Raw genomic sequence first — 17,234 nt, forward strand, 5'->3', positions numbered from 1 at the left:
TTCTCCATAAAAACAATGTTAAAAAAAATAAATAAAAGTATACCAATAAGAGAGGGACACGTGAAAATGTATATTGAAAACACCACGAAGATATATCCCAACAGAATATACAAATAAAAAAAATAAATTTGCGAGTGAATCATCGAGAATTACAAAAACTCTCAACTGAGATAAAATAAAACCATTAAAACAAAACAACACGGATAATCAAAATGAAAAAAAATACCCAATAACTTGATCATTAACTAAATACGAAATATTTTTCTGAATTAACCACAAAATTTACATCTTGTTGAATGAATAATAAATTTTTAATTCATGGGAACCAATAAAAAACAAAACAAATAAACTAATTTAAGCAAAAGCATACCCAACTATCTATCAGGCTATCACCTTGACTTCAGATTAAGCAATTGCGTTGTTCCAGCAATTATATCAAGTGATTAAAATGACTAACTTCATGAATGCAGAGCAATACAGTGACAAACTGACAATCAATCAATCAATCAATCAATCAAAGCCTTAATCCCAAAAGTGGGGTGTGACAAACTGACAAATACTCATCAATGCCGACGCAAATACAACCTTCTGGATGGAATTTATTCAATTCAGCGAAATCAAATCTGTGTACATGTCAATTTTCGAGTTTGGTGAATCTTCAGAGTGGGTACAATTGTAAATCAATATCTTTATAAATTTTGAATACAAAAACTGAAGAAGATATCGTTGTTTGAGAATTTTGCAGCAGTTTTTTTTTTTTTTTTTTTTTGATTTTTTTGACAGGCTGAACCGGAATGATAATTAATGAAGTGTTGTTTGGGAAGGAAAAAAAAAGACAAAAAAACAGGAATGATAATTAACGAATTTTTTTTTTAATTAATCACAAAAAATAGGGAGAGGACACATGTCCTTCCAACTCCCTGTTTTAAAATAGAGGTATAAATTGAATGAAGACTAGATATTTTGAAGCGCATTCTTCTGTAGCTCTATTTACCTGAGAAGTCTGTAGTGGAAAATGAAAGTATGGTAAATGGAATAACTTAGCCTCTAACTCTTTGCCCAGTCTTTGCAACTTATTGCATAATGGGTATTTGTGGCCACTGGTTGTAAAATATGGAGACTGTAAACTGATGTGAATCTGTGCTATATATTTATATGGATGTATGTAAAATAATAAAGATTCTTTATGATTTTACTATTTAATTACAAGGTGCTCACATTTTTATTTTTATTTTTATTTATTTATTTATTTATTTATTTTTCATTTAGGGGTATGCAGCTGGAAATGCCATCCCGAGTCCACTTAAAAATGTGGAGAAAGAATTTCTGAAGAAATACTGGGCAAAGTGGAAGGCTACCCACACGGGTCGCTGGTACTATCATTTTATTCTGTTCACAAACGTGTGCTTCATTTTTTTTGTACTCTTAGTGACTTGGTCTGTAAGCTGCATAGCATGTACAAAGACTCCAATCTGTAGTGATTTGTGGTTCTTATGTATGCTTCCTTAGAAATATGGGTTTAGAAGTTGCCAATATTCCTTTTGATGAATTGTTTATGATTTGGCTTCTAATAAGGAAAAATGGAAACTAATAATCCCGCCTTTGCCACTTCTGGTCAAAACAATCCACCTTTTCGAATTCCCAAAACAATCCCACCTTTGACCCCCATCTTCTCAAAATGAGCCTTTTACCGATTTGTGAAATGGGTAACTTATTTTAGTAGGTGACTTGCCACGTGTCACCTTCTGATTGGTACAATTTTAATATTTTTAATTGAAAAAAAAACAAAAATAATCTTCCCTCCCCAACTCCCCACCACCGCATCAGACACCACCTCACCACCCCTCCCCTTTCCCCACCTCCCTTTCCCGGTTTCCCCACCATTGCAACCTTAATCCCGGCCTCCCTACCCACCGGCCACCGCAAATCCGCCACTTACAATTCTCTCCTCACTTTCTCTCTTCAAATCCGCCACGGAAGCTCACACTCAAAGCTCGAGAAAACGAAAGCAACCACCATTATCATTAGCAGCAGCAAATTAAAATTCGAATCCATTTTCGATTAAAGATGGGTGAGATCGGGGTTCGTGGGTGAGATCGGGTTTTCGGGTTGAATGGAGATCGGGTTTCAGGGCGGTTGAATGGAGATCGGGTTTTGTGGGTGAGATCGGGTTTTCGGGTTGAATGGAGATCGGGTTTCAGGGAACGGTATTTCGGGGCGGCTGGGGTGGTTGGTGTCAGGGGGTTTAAGGGCGGTTGTATTTCGTTGGTAAGATCGAATTTCAGGGCTTTGACAAAGGGGAGATCTGGGCTATCGGCGGCTAGTGGTTAGTGGTGGTCATGGTTCGTGGTTAGTAGTTGTCGTGGACAGTCGTGGTTAGTGGTAAATGGTGGTCGTGGTTAGGGTGTTGGGGTTGAGGTGGTTGGGTTAGTGGTGCTGGGGTTGAGGTGGTGGTGGTTAGTAGTGCTAGTGGTTGAGGTTAGGAGAGAGAAGAAGGTGGTGGGGTTAAAGGGGAGGTGCGTGGTGGCTGTGCGGTGGTGGTTAAAGGGGAGGTGGTGAGCGGTGGTGGTTAAAGGGGAGGTGGTGGCTTGTTAAAGGGGAGATGGTGGCTGGTGCGGTGGTGGCTGGTGAGAGATTATAAAAAAAAAAAAAATTAAAAAATATAAAAAAAATAACCTGTTAAACAAGTTGTAGGTTAAAAGGCTCATTTTGAGCAGATGAGGGTTAAAGGTGGGATTATTCTGGAAATTCGAAAAGGTGGGATTGTTTTGAGCACAACAGGCAAAGGTGGGATTATTAATTTCCATTTTTCCTTCTAATAATGGATTGTGTAGTTCTGGTATAAATTTTTTGTAGAGAACTAACAAACTCAACTTTTGCAAATAACTACCTTATAAATTTAAATTTTAAAATATCTACCATATATACAATTTTTGTTGTTTGTACTACCTTTAAATGGAAATCATCCGACTTTCTATAAATGGGGCCCATTACTAACCTCACAAATTTAACGGAAATTTGGATGATTTTTGTTTAGCAACAACAAATTGTATATATATAAGCCTTAAAAGGTAGGGTTTTTTTTTTTTTTTTTTTTTTTTTTTTTTTTTCAAAAAAAATAATATAAGATAGTTATTTGCAAACTTGCACCTCTTCTATTCCCCTAATATTGCAACAATTACCATTTCCGGAAGTTTCACAAATATTACAACATTTCCCTATTAGTACATTTTTTTCTCGTTCTTTTTTTTTTCCTCATTACATGGTGCCAAGAGAGATACTTTGGTGGGCAATGTTGAAGAAAGGTATCCCACGAAGGTATGTAGACCTAGTTAAGGATATGTATCGGGATGTGTCAACAAATGTGAGGACATGCGGAGGGTTGACAAAAGATTTCCCTATTACAATCGGATTGCATCAAGGGTCTGCATTAAGCCCTTTTCTTTTTGCAACGGTTCTAGATGAATTAACTAGACCAATTCAAGATGAGGTTCCATGGTGTATGCTGTTCGCAGATGATATCGTTTTGGTGGATGAGACTAAGGATGGGGTTAATGTCAAGTTGGAGCAATGGAGGCAAAGGTTGGAATCTAGAGGGTTTATGCTAAGTCGGAGTAAGACTGAATATTTGGTATGTCGTTTTGGCACTCAGAGGGGGACAAGCAATGAAGTGGTGAGTTTGGATGGAAAGGATTTGACCATGAGTGAATGTTTTAAGTACCTAGGGTCGATCATCCAGAAGAATGGTGACATTGATCAAGACGTGACCCACAGGATTAAGTCAGGGTGGCTTAAATGGAGAGCGGCCACGGGAGTGTTATGCGACCGCAGCATTCCCTTAAAGTTGAAGGGAAAATTCTACAGGACTGCCATAAGACCAGTGTTGCTCTATGGTACAGAATGTTGGGCTTCTAAGAAAGAGCATATTAAAAAGATGGAGGTTACGGAAATGCGCATGTTAAGGTGGATGTGTGGAAACACTTTAAGAGATAGAATCAGAAATGAGGTTATTCGCAAGAAAGTAGGTGTGGCGGGCATTGTAGATAAATTAAGGGAAAATCGTCTGCGTTGGTTTGGACATGTAAGACGGAGACCCGAGGGTGCACCGGTGCGAAGAGTGGAAGAGTGGGACCATGGAGGGATTAAACGAGGAAGAGGGAGACCAAAGATGACTTGGTTGGAAGGAGTGAGGAAGGATATGAAGTGCATGGATTTACGTGAGGATGAAGTTTTGGATCGTAAGGGATGGAGGAGAAAGATTTATGTTGATGACTACACGGAATAATCAAATTTGGTTCATGTTAGCCGACCCCACTTTTGGGATTAAGGCTTTGATTGATTGATTGATTGATTGATTGATTACATGGGTCCCTATCTTTATACCTCTCCATCTCTCATCTCTTCTTAAAATCCGTGGTCAACCCCTATGGTGCAATATTAAGGGAATGGAGGAAGTATTAGTAAGGTAGTTAGTTACTCACAAAAGTCCTAGTATTTGAGAATTTTTTCATGGGATAATTAGTCCACCAGATGTTAGTGGCGTTTAGGGGAGTCACTTGTCTATTTGTGCTGGGGTTTCCTAAAAAATTGCTTATGGCACCAAAGTAGTCTCACTAGTTCTACTATTGTTGTCCTAGATTGGGGATAAGAGGACCAACTTGTTAAGGAGTTTTTTTTTTTTTTTATTTATTTTTTTTTATTTTATTTTTTATTTTTTTAACCTAGTGCTGCACGCAAGGTGTCATTGTCTTTTGACACCGGATCAAGCGGCGCATTCTTGTCTTTTGATGGCAAGCTATGTTAATTGCACATGGCTAAAATCGCGATGTGTCAATGTCGACACAGACACAGGACTTGTGTGCAACCCTTCACGTGCACTCGGACACTTCCATTAGAGTGGAGAGGAAAAAAGAGGAGAAATAGGAAAGAAAAACTCATCTTGTTCGAAGACCACTATTGATATAGAGAAGATGGATAGAAGAAGACTGTCATTTATTGTGGAATTTACCGAGGAAAGAATTAAATTAAAAAAAATAGGGGTGGACGTAATGCAAAATTCAAAGCTTTTGTAATGTATAATCTATTTGTATAAATTTAAGTGGCGTATTGACGTGTCCCCACACCTGTGTCTAAATATTGGATAGAGTCTTTGTGTCCTAAAATTTTAGAACTTGCCTTGTGTTCCACGGTCGTTTGTAACATCGGCGGCAAGGATACAAGCCTTGTACAGAAATGGGGTTTTTAAGCACAAAGCGACTCTAGTAGGCGTCTAGATCTCAAAGGGGTGCTCTTGTCTTTTGGCGATGGAGTGCAAATGAGTGGGGCTTGTGAAAACTATGCAGGTAAAGGCAAGGCACAAGCGGGGTCGAATTATGAGTTTCTTTAAACGTCTAGTGAGTTTGGGGGTGCTAATATGCATGTCATAACACTATCTATTGAGGTCTAATAACAACACAAGCATAAACACGAGACGCCATTGTGTAGAAGGCCTTTGGATTTCATTTTTCACTTGCCCTCTAAATAGGGATGACAATCTAGTTCGGATCTGACCCTACTCCGCCCCGATTCGAGGTAAAATATCCGCTCCGAGTCCGAGAAAAAAGTAATCCGAGTTCGACTCCGTTAAAATAATCCGATTCCGAGCCGGAGGAGGGTCGGAGTCGGATCCTACAAAAAATCCGAGAAAAAAATCTGACTCCGACAAATGTCCGACTTTAACGGATTATCTGACTCCGACTCCAAAAGATAGTGGATTTTTGTGTGGGTCATGGTGGCATTGGGTGTGGGTTGTAAAGGCCCAAATAGCCCAACATCTCAAAGTATATTGAATAATGAAAAAAAAAAAACTCGGAGTCAGGTCGGATCGGAGTCGGAGGTCAGATATTGAAGTCGGAGTCGGATGTCGAATGTCGAATGTCGGAGTCGGAGTCGGATGTCGGATCCGACTTCGGGTCGGAGTAGGAGTCGGATTTAGCATGATCCGCTCCGAGTCCGACCCGTTGCCATCCCTACCTCTAATCAACGTCTAGAACTTAGGAAATATAAACAAAAGCCTAGAAAAGCATTTGAAGCATGGAAAAGAGGTTGGTTTCTAACACAAGGGCATTGTTTAAGTGTTAAACACTTAACCCTATCAAAATGGCCCTCCAACCGTTTGCATTTTTTATTCTTTGTTGATCTAGCTATGAGCCTGTGAGCTTTATGTGTTTGGTTATCTGTTCATCACTTGTTGAGTCCCGTTGGTTGTGGTATCAGCATGCTTCGCAGTTTGTCCTAGACTGCCTTTGTTTCCTCATTTAAAACATTAGTTTGGCAGTTGTCAATGTGTCACGGTCAGGGAGTTTGGGCCCAGAAACGTGCGGCGCGCTCTAGCCTTTTTGCCTTGAGCGGAAGAGGGGCTTGTGAGCACAAAACATTACAAGCGGGTAATTAAATCATAGGAGCACTCACGTTTATTTGGGCGACAGAGTGCGGGTGGTCAGGGCTTGTGACGATCGATACTTCAAGGTGGGCACAAGCGGGTTCAAACCACGAGTTCTTAGTGCATCAAGTTGGTTTTTGGGGGGGGGGGGGGAAGCTATTATGCAAGTAAGACACAATATCTATAAATGTCTAACAACAAACAAGCATAAAAGTAAGGCAACACTGGTAGAAGGCTTAAGATTTCATTAATCATTCACCCTTTAAAGAGCTTTAATTTGATTACAAGGAGAATCCCTAGTGAACACTGCACTCACAGTAACACAATAATGGGACCTCAGGCCTATAAAACATAAAGTTAACTCTAAGAAAGCATCTAAAGGGAATCTAATACATTAAAAAGAGTCAGATTGTAACACAATGTCATCACTCAACAGACCTTGATATGTCAGTATGATATTGTTGAGTTCCATGCTAATTAGTTCGTTTGTCAGATCCCCTCAAACTTTATCCATGACAGTATAAGTATATTTCATTGGCTTGTTTGATAGATGTACATGCTATACAAATCTAGGCTATACACTTAGTGGGACCAACATAGTCCTAGAGATTCCAAAGGTGAGAAGCGTTTGCTAATTTCAGAAGGGAAGTGGATATGAATTTTTGTTCCCTCCCTCCCTCAGTGTGTTTGTCATTTACAATTGTACACTGATATGTTTTATTAATTGTTAACAGTGATAGTGACTTTTTTTGTTCAGCCGTGCAATGCCCCATATAAAGACATTTGTTCGTTATAATGGTCAAAATCTCGCGTAAGACCATTCAGCACGTTTCTTTTTTAAGTTTAATTTCATTTTTTAAGAGTACATCATCAAGGTTTTGACATGTGTTCCATACATTCCAAAACAGTTGGTTTTTATTAACTTCATCAAATCTCAGCAAAGCTGCCTGGGGAGCCCTTCAAAAGAATAGTTCTCAATTGATGATCCGTTCCTATGAGGTATTTATCAATTTCACTGTGTATGAATGAGATGTATGGTTAGACGTGGACACATGATAATGTTAAGGATACATGGTTACCTGCATTAGGTTTTTATCACATCATAAATGACCTTTTTTTTTTTTTTTTTTTTTTTTTGACGGAATCCTAAATGGCATCCTTAGTGCAAATTGTATTTGATATTTTATTTTTATTTATTTACTTATTTATTTTATTTAATTTTGTTAATAAAAAAGGTTTTATTGGTTTGATATGATAAAGAAACGGAGGGGAATATTAAGCTTTGAATATTATTTGAATAAGGTGAAGCATGGCTTATTTAGCTAGATTAGGAGTGGTACACTGATTTAGACCTGGGATCTATTGTATGATTTGTATCACACTTTATTTATACACAATCCTTTTCTTGACATACCCACTTTATTTGAGGTTTTCTTTTATTTGATGTCCACTTCTACTCTATTCTATTTTGGAAAACAATTTTGTTATCTTTCCCCCATATCCTACAATACCTTCATCAATTTACACCCTCTCTTACTTAATCCACCATTTTTTTTTACACCTATTCACCTTTTTACTTACTCTCTGTCTGTCTTACTTCATCCACCTTATTTACACGGTTACAACCCTATCACCTCTCCTAGAAACAAGAGTCTATATAAATTGGGTATGTCAAAATGGGGGGAGTATGTATAAGTGCATGGTGGTATTTTAGGAGGTGGGATGAGGATAAATGTAATCTTAATTTCTCTCTTGAGCAAAAAACAATGATAAAACAGTGTTTAATATAATATACATCATGACTGGAACCCTGTGGTTGCTTTTACAATTTTCCATTGTGCATAAATATTCACTTGCCTTGCTTTTATAAAGCTTGTAGAAGCATAATCACAACTTCCTCCTTTGTGTTTATATATAAAGGTTATTAATATCCTCTCATATTCTTTTGACTTTTGAGTGTACGGTGATGATGTTAAATGATTTCGTTACTTTCACTTGCGATCTCTAGATTCTATACTCATCTTGTGCTATTTATTGGTTATTTATCTCATGCTTACTGTTTATTCTGTTTGAATGACCCAGCTTGGCGTGCTATTTTTGCCTACTGTTGTTAAAAATGATTTTGGATTTTCTTGTACAGATGATAAAAGCTCTCTAAAGGTATTTATATATAATTTTTTTCTTTCTGTTCTGTTCTTTAGCTTAAGTTTATGCAACTTTATCGTAGTTAGTTTTGTGTATTCTGAATTTAGGATGTCAATGGCAGAAAAGGGGACCAACAGGTAGCTGTGGAACTCGAAAGATAAAACTGGTTACTCTGACTTGGCCGCGAAGAGATAATGATGATTCTGATTCTGAAATAGTTCCTCTTCCTGTGCCATATGAACTTCCTCCAAAGCTGTACTCCTCTCAAGGTCACTTTTTTTTTTCTTTTCCCGTTTCTATTTGATGTATTTTTTCACACTTTCTCCCACTCTTCAAAGGTTATTTCTTCATTTTCTTTCGTCATTTCTTGTCTAGTTTGATGCCCTTGTACAGGCATGTCTCTAAATTCTTTTTTGTATGCAGATGTACCATGGTCTTGGGATCGTGTATACCGACAGAAGGATGTATATGGTCAAGTTTGGCCTAGGCAGGTCAAGCTTTATAGCTCTCAAGATGCCTAAGTCAGCTTTATTACTATAATAAAGCGGCATCAGTGCTCTGAGCCTCTGACATTGTGAAACTACTTCTGGAAGGTGTGAACTGCCTCTCTAATCCTAGTAATTATTCAATTTGTTAGTAGTTTCGTTTCTGTGGATTCTTCAAAGTCCATGCATAGCTCAATTTCTGCTCAAGGAGTTTTATTTTTAAATTGATTTGTCGTCTACAATGCTCAAATTTATTTCATGGCTTCTCTCAATTTATTGGTTAAGTAGCCTGCCTGGTTTATTATCTGAAAGTTCAATTATAAGCTTCTGAAAACTGTGACCCATGAACAACTGCTATGAATATTGTACTTAAATGTTTGCATGATTATAAAAAATGTAAAGAAAAAAAAAGATATAGGAATTTTTCTCTTTATTTTATTTATTTATGTTCCCTTTCCACTTGTTGATAGGCGTATCGCGTACCTAACAAAAATAAACCTAACTAGACCACTACTATGTAGACAGGCAAGCAAGGGTCGGATCCCAAGAGACTATGGTTCAACCAATTAAATAGACTCAAGCAATTACCAAGCAAGTAACCAAATCAATAAATGAGAATCAATATCTAAAGGACTAGTCAAAACGATTAAATCTAAATAAGATGACAATTTAATGCTAAAAACATCCAAGATCAAGCTTCACCACGAATACAATTAATGCAATAGTCGTTCTACCCCTAACACATAATTTAATTGATTAAAGAGGAAAAGTAATCCATGAATAATACCAATGGTCTCTCCCGAGTTATCAATGGCTTCTCTAATCATAATCAAACCTACTTCCGTGGAATCATGTAAATTAAAGACCTTAAGAACATTACTTTAACTTCCTAATCATCCATTCAACTACTCCCGTGATGAATTTCAAACCCTTAATTGATTTATTCAAATCCGTCAAAACCCAACTCCCGTTGTAATTAGAACAAAGGATTAATAACAATACCAATTATCCCTAATCTAGTATTGGCATAAGCATAATCAATTAAGCAAATCAATTACAATTATTATTAGAGAATTTAAAGAATTAAATCATGCATTAATCATATTCGGGTTCCGCTAGATCTTGGAATAAAGAAACTACTCGCACATATTAATGAAAGCAAAAACAATATTCAATGAAGAAAACATAATTAATAAGCAATTAAAAGTGAGAGAAGAAATAAAGATGAATATCAATTGCTTGAATGAAGAAAAGTACCAATTGTTGATGAGTAAAGATTAAAACTTGAAAGTAGAATGTAATCTAGATCTAGAGAGAATATTAGGGTTCTAATAGTGTTTAAAAACTGCTAAGATAACTAAGTGTTTTTAATCGGCTTTACAAAGGGGTATTTATATCCCTTAAAATAAGAAACCCGAAAAAACGCTGAAAATAGGTTCCGCGAACTCCGCCCGGTCAGACCGGGCAAAGCCGCCCGGTCGGGCGCGACCACTAGCTTGGCTCTTCACATGAAGTTTTGTTCGCCCGGTCTGCCAAGGCAATGCCGCCCGGTCCGGGCGGACGGAGGCTGAACTTTCCACTTCTTTTCTTCTTCGCACTGGCTGCCAGGGCAATGTTTCCCTTCAGGGCGGACACGGGAAATATCTCTTCCATCCTACTAAGCTCTCGTGGCAATCCAAAATGCGTCCAAATCATCCGAAAATCTTCATATGCCTGTAAAATCAATCAAATAGACCAAGCCACACTAGAGAAGAGGATATTAGCGAGAAATAGCTCCGTAGAGCTTAGAAATCACATAGAAATAGCTATAAACCGAGGGTAAAATGTGGTATAAAATGTGTACATCACTTGTGTACATTGAAACGACTGGAAAGTAGAAATTACCAGAAAATCGCATTGCTTGAATTAATCTGGGTAACCTTCTTAAGTAGATTATTTCTTGTTTGTTTAAGGTTTTTATGTAGCATGATGAACTATTAAGAAAGTTATGGTATGCAAATCACTGTGTAGTATGATGAACTCTTAAGAAAGTTCTGAACATTCCTAGAATTTACTTGCGAATAGGATTTTTTTGATGGTTTACTTAAGTACTCGACCCAATCGGTAATGTTAGGCCAAGTCATATTTGACCGCTCTCACGGATCGGATATAAGAAATAGAAATCCGAATCCGATCCGAAAATTTCGGATATCCAATATCCGATATCCGAAATCATTCGGACCAGATATGTCGGATATCCATTATCCAATGTTATTGAAAACTCAAAATTAATAATGGGTGACTGGCTGTATTCTTGTAATCCTGTACCTGTTAATTCCTGTACTTTTTTTTTTTTTTTTTTTTTTTTGAAAAACCTGTACAATAATTGTAGTAGTCTTTTTTGCAAATTAAATTAAGGAAAATTTGTTAGAAACAACCTTATAAATGACATTTTTTGTCAGAAACTACCTTATAAATTTTTTTTTGTGAGAACATACCATTTTAACAAAATTTTTTGCAAGGACATACCAGTCACCGGATTTTCAAGTTTGACCTCAAAAACACGACGTTGACCAGTCATGTGCCGGGCACGTGACTTCATTAAACCCATTTCTTTTCTCTTTTCCTATTCTTTTCCCTCATCTTTCTCACGACTTAATAAGATGCTTGGTTCCCCCATATTTTCTTTTCTTCTTCAATCTTCTCAATTTCCTCACAAAGCCTTGTTTACCTGTGCGAATTGGCCACAAGTATTAACATACAGAAATCCCCAATTAGACCCTAATATAGTTAATTAGTTACACATTTATCAACCAACCACTACACTTACATTTTCAAAAACCAAAGTAACATACATACTCGAATAACCTGATATTTAGACTTGTTGTTTGTAATTTCTACAAAGATACAATTTCTGGAAGAAAGTTTAAGGTGAATGCTTTATTAAGAGGAGAGATAAATTGAGGAGAGAGAAGAAATTGGGTATCATAAAGGGGTAAGTCGTGAGAAAGATGAGGGAAAAGAATAGGAAAAGAGAAAAGAAATGGGTTTAATGAAGTCACGTGCCCGGCACATGACTGGTCAACGCCGTGTTTTTGAGGTCAAACTTGAAAATCCGGTGACTGGTATGTCCTTGCAAAAAATGTTGTTAAAATGGTATGTTCTCACATAAAAAAAATTTATAAGGTAGTTTCTGACAAAAAAAGTCATTTATAAGGTAGTTTCTAACAAATTTTCCTTAAATTAATAAAAAACCATTAAATAACATACAACTCCTCAAATACAAAGCAGTAGCATACTAGCATTAGTCTTAGTGCATTACAAATCCAACTCCTCAAATTAAAAATACAAAGCTTAATAAAGTCTCAATATTACAAAGTTTACTAAAGTGTCAATATTAAATTTTACTAAATAATAAAAACAGTAGCAAAAAAAAAAAAAAAAAGAAGAGAAAAAAACAGTACCAATAATACCCCTCAAATGAATGCCTCAAATGTAGTCATCAACAATCGAAACCCAAAAAAAAAAAAAAAAAAAAAAGGTTAATAGTTATCATTTAACTTAAGGCTAAAATAAATAAAATAAATTATACTTGAAATCATATAAAGAAAAAATATATTACCTTCTTCAATCTTCTCTAGATCTTCAATACGCTCTTCGACCACAAGTGGTTCATTTGTCATTTGCAACCAATCTTGTGCACAAATTAAAGCTTCTACCATTGTTGGTGAGAGAGAACTACGAAATGGATCAAGCACGCGACCACCGGTGCTAAATGCAGATTCTGAAGCTACAGTGGACACGGGAATGGCTAATACATCTCTAGCCATAAGAGAGACTATGGGATAGCTTTCCTCGCGTTTTTTCCACCACTCTAATGCATTTAAACTCTTTCCAATGACATGTGGCTCTCTCTCATCTCTAAGTACTTGTCTAAATCACTCTTCTTTTGAACAACACTTTGTGCACCAACATCTCTCTCAAATTCATAAATTGTCATATCATGCTCATCATAGTTCTCCAAATCTTGTGAAGACAAATCATCTAACAAAGAAGTGGTGGACTGATTTTCAGATTGTTGTGTGGCATAATGCTCATCATATAAAGAAGTCAAAGTCTCCTTAATCCTACCATACAACTCCCTAGCTTTATCTGAATCATATTGATCATCAATTGCCCACTTAACATAATCCAACTTACGCCTAGCATCAAGCACAACAGCAATATACAACATAAAATTGATACTATCTATATTTTCGCAATACTTATCATGCTTTGCCTTCATCCCATAAGGCATCATTTTCTCATTATGATCATGAGAATCACACCTTCTCTTAATCGTTCTATTGATTGTCACAAGCTCTTGCAAGTACATATTAGAGGTAACAAACAAAGAACCAGAAAGTCTAAGAGCGGCATCATAAAATTTTTTAAGAAATGGTTTTAAAGAAGCAACACGGTCCCAATCTTCATCTTCGAGAACACCACAAGTCTTTGACAACTCGGTTCTAAATTTACCACCATCACAAGTTTCAAGCAAATCAAATGCTTTACGATAAATCAAGGCATAATCTAACATCAAGTAAGTGGTGTTCCATCTAGTATCAACATCTAGACAAAGTTTACGTTTTGACTCGATTTGCTCTTGATTTACACAATTTTTAAAATTTTGCATTCTTGCCGGAGAAGATCTTACAAACCTCACACCATTACGAATTCTTTTTATTGAGTTATCCGTTTCTTTCAAACCCTCCTTCACAGTAAGATTGAGAATATGAGCTGCACAACACATATGCACAAACCTACCATTCAAAACAGTACTATCTTTCCACCTTTGAAACCTCCTTTTTAAATATTGATGTCCTACATCATTTGAGCTAGCATTGTCTACTGTTACGCTTGCCCCACTCTAGCAATCGTTTCTCAACTTCTTTATCAATAACTTCTCCGGAATGACCACTAATTGGATAAAAGTTCAAATTTTTTTTATGTAGTTTCCAATTCTGACCAATTAAGTGGGCTGATAAACACATATAACTCAAATTTTGACAAGATGTCCGTGTGTTAGTGGTGAGACAAATATGTGAAGAACACTTACTAAATTTTTTTTTAGATTTTTCTTTTCATCTACGTAGACACGATAATAATCCCTAGCCACAGTAATTCGAGATGGAATGAGAAAGTTTGGTTGGACAACCGACATAAAGTAACGAAGATCCTCGCGCTCGGAAAACCTAAATGGCAATTCATCCATTATTATCATTCTTGCAAAAGCTTTACAATCATCATCTTGCTTAAAGTTCCACAACTCTAACTTCCCTTTCTTTTCCCCCACCACATTTTCCACTTTGTAAAGAAAGTCTTCTTTGTGACTTATCAATGTTAGGGGGGTATTCTTTACAAATGTTAAGGTGATTTTTCATAATAGATGTGCTAAGTCTAGAGCTACCAGAAACACCAATTTTACAATACAAGCATTTTGATCTTTCAACTCCATTTTTATTGAACTTCTCAAAATGTTCCCAAAGCCAAGATCGTTTTTTTTACCTTTACTTGGAGCAACTTCTTCGTTTGGTCTTTTATTTGGATTAGGAACTTCTGGAACTTCTGTCTCAGATTGTGGAGTTTGATTTTCTGGAATTTGTGCACCTTCCTCATTCAAAGGAGTGACATTCTCACTCGTCATATCAAAGGTTTCATCCATTAACCTAAAATTATTCACATACAATTACAGAATAAGAATTTGAATTCTCCAATAGAAAACTTAAACTCAAATAATTATGTTGAGGAGTATCAAGCAGTAAAAAAAAATTAGAATTTGATCAAAAATTAACAAAGAAGCACGAAATTAGGAAAATAAGAAACAAAAAATAAGCACGAAATTCAGAAAATAAACAATAAAAATTCAATGAATTTAACACAAATAGATACAAAACTAGATGACAAATAAACTAGCAGAAAACTAGAAACAATAATTTGATCAAAAATTAACACAAATAGATAGGAAAAATCAGATAAAAAATCGAAATTCCAAACAAATACTCGTTGATCGAAAATCTAACAAACAACCGAAATTCCCAACAAATAGAACGAAATTTAGATACCAAAACGAAATTAACAACAAATATTAAAATAAAATTGACAAGAAAACCACCGAAAAGGGCAAAAACATCAAAATAATGACTTCAAAATACATACCGAAGAGGCGGAGATTAGCCGAGCAAATACGGGTAGTAGGAGATCTGGCGAGTGAAGGACTGAAGGAGATTTTGAGCGGCTGAGCTTGAGGTGGCAAGTGGCGCCGTGGCGGTGGGGTAGGGTGGAAGCTTGAGGCCTTGAGCGGTGGAGCGTAGAGAGAGAAAGGGAGGAATTTAGGGTTCTTAGGAATTTAGTGAGAGAAAGTGAGTAAGGTGAATAGGTTGTGTAGTTGTCTGATTATTAATTTGTTTTAAGAATATTTATTTATTTATTTTTTAAAAATATTCTATATCTAATTTAATTATTTACCTTTTAAATTATTGGATATCAATTCGGATATCCGTCCGATCCGAAACGAAAACTCGGATCGGATAGGATATCCTAAAATTCGGATCGGTTGCGGATCGAATTTTCGGATTCTCGGATTGTTTTGTACAGGCCTAGTTTATATGTGGGTTTTCGGAGTTAAGTATAAGATTGGGATGACCTAACATGTTAACATTTATCATTTTTCAACTTTTGGGATCTAACCCTTGTTTCCATCCAAAACCATACGAAAGGTGAGTTAAAAACTCAGTCGTTTTAAAAATGTAGTCCCTTTCATTCCAATTTTTTTTAGAAAAAAAAAACCATTAATTTCTGCTTCAAATCCATGAATACTGCTGCAGATCCCATATTAATCATTGCTTATACAACAAAACCCCATTATCAAGAGAACCCTTTTACATGGGGTTTTGTTTTTTTTTTTTTTTTTTTTTATAATTTTTTTTATTGAGGTTTCTTTTGATGATACTACTGCAGACCCCGTCTTCTTCTCCCAAATCCAACTTCTCATCAATTCGTCATCTTCTTCAATCTCTCTTTCTCTCACCTCGTTAACTCTGCAATAAATTATGCAATTCCCACTTCTTCAAATTAATAAAACAAACCCATTAAAACCTTTGATTTCTTCTCGTAATAACGACAACCTTGAAGCCATATCATCCGATCAAAGTCAACCCTCTTCTTAGGATTCGACAATGTACATAAACCTCATGAACCGTGATAAACTTATCAATTGATGATGTGACATTTTTTAATCCTTTAGACGTGACAAGAACAATATCAGGATGAAGAACTCTAACCTATTTCCTATATGCAACCTTGATCTCTTCACTAGGGAGGACTTTTAGAAACTACCCCTAGAGCTGTCAAAAATTGACCCGACCTGAACCGATAATGATATGACGTGTACCCGAACAATGGGGTGAAACTAGTGACCTTTAACACGACCTGAACCTGATGTTAACCGACGAATAATTTTATCCAATACTTTATGACCTGAATCCGAACCCGCACCCGACCCAATAGTAACCGTCTAACCTATTTATCCGACGTGACAACAATCCGAACCCGAACTAGTTCCCGACCTTATTAGAACCTTAAAATGTTTATAACCCAACACAACCTGTTATTGAAGCGAGTCATGGACGGTTTAATAAAATTTTATATACCTTTTGTTCTTTATTACTTCGTATATAGGTGTAATAAAATCTTGATAATGCTTGAATAGATTATGTTGAGCGTAATTAAATAAATTAACTTGACCACATCGAATTTATTCGAATTGAACTTAAACCAAAACCAAGAATGATCCAACTTTAAGATTATCCGACCAAACAATTATCTGACCCAACCTTAACCTGAACCCGAATGTACCATCTATTAACTCGACCAAACCCGACTCAATACAACCTGACCTACACCCGAAAGGATGAACGACCTACACCCGAAAGGATGAACGACCTGGAATAACCTGAACCAAAATTTACCCGATCGGAACCTGAACCTAATCTAAGGCTAGAATGACCCGACACAACCTGATCCTGATTTGAACTGAGACCTGATTTGACCCGACCGGAACCCGACTTGAATACCTGAATTGACAGCTCTAGCTACCCCTGTGAAAGAGGTGGAATAGCCGCCTATGTACATGGTAGGGAGAGTTTGTTGGAATGAGAGATGAT

The 17,234-nt window shown here is 36.5% G+C and overlaps 1 protein-coding gene across 4 annotated transcripts in view; it reads left to right on the plus strand.

Moving 5' to 3' along the window:
- The window catches only part of LOC145636396 (tyrosyl-DNA phosphodiesterase 1-like), a 36,858-nt gene that overhangs the window by 13,876 nt on the left and 5,748 nt on the right, over window positions 1-17,234 (plus strand). For all 4 annotated transcript variants that reach the window (XM_081687949.1, XM_081687950.1, XM_081687953.1 and 1 more), the window contains 6 exons: window positions 1,270-1,373; window positions 7,179-7,232; window positions 7,330-7,420; window positions 8,504-8,581; window positions 8,649-8,835; window positions 8,990-9,159. In XM_081687949.1, the coding sequence (XP_081544075.1) occupies window positions 1,270-1,373; window positions 7,179-7,232; window positions 7,330-7,420; window positions 8,504-8,581; window positions 8,649-8,835; window positions 8,990-9,087 (612 nt within the window). In that variant the 3' untranslated portion in view covers window positions 9,088-9,159. The remainder of the gene's footprint in view (window positions 1-1,269; window positions 1,374-7,178; window positions 7,233-7,329; window positions 7,421-8,503; window positions 8,582-8,648; window positions 8,836-8,989; window positions 9,160-17,234) is intronic.

The sequence above is a fragment of the Chenopodium album genome, chromosome 6, assembly GCF_948465745.1.
Source record: "Chenopodium album chromosome 6, dcCheAlbu1.1, whole genome shotgun sequence".
Taxonomy (NCBI): domain Eukaryota; kingdom Viridiplantae; phylum Streptophyta; class Magnoliopsida; order Caryophyllales; family Amaranthaceae; genus Chenopodium; species Chenopodium album.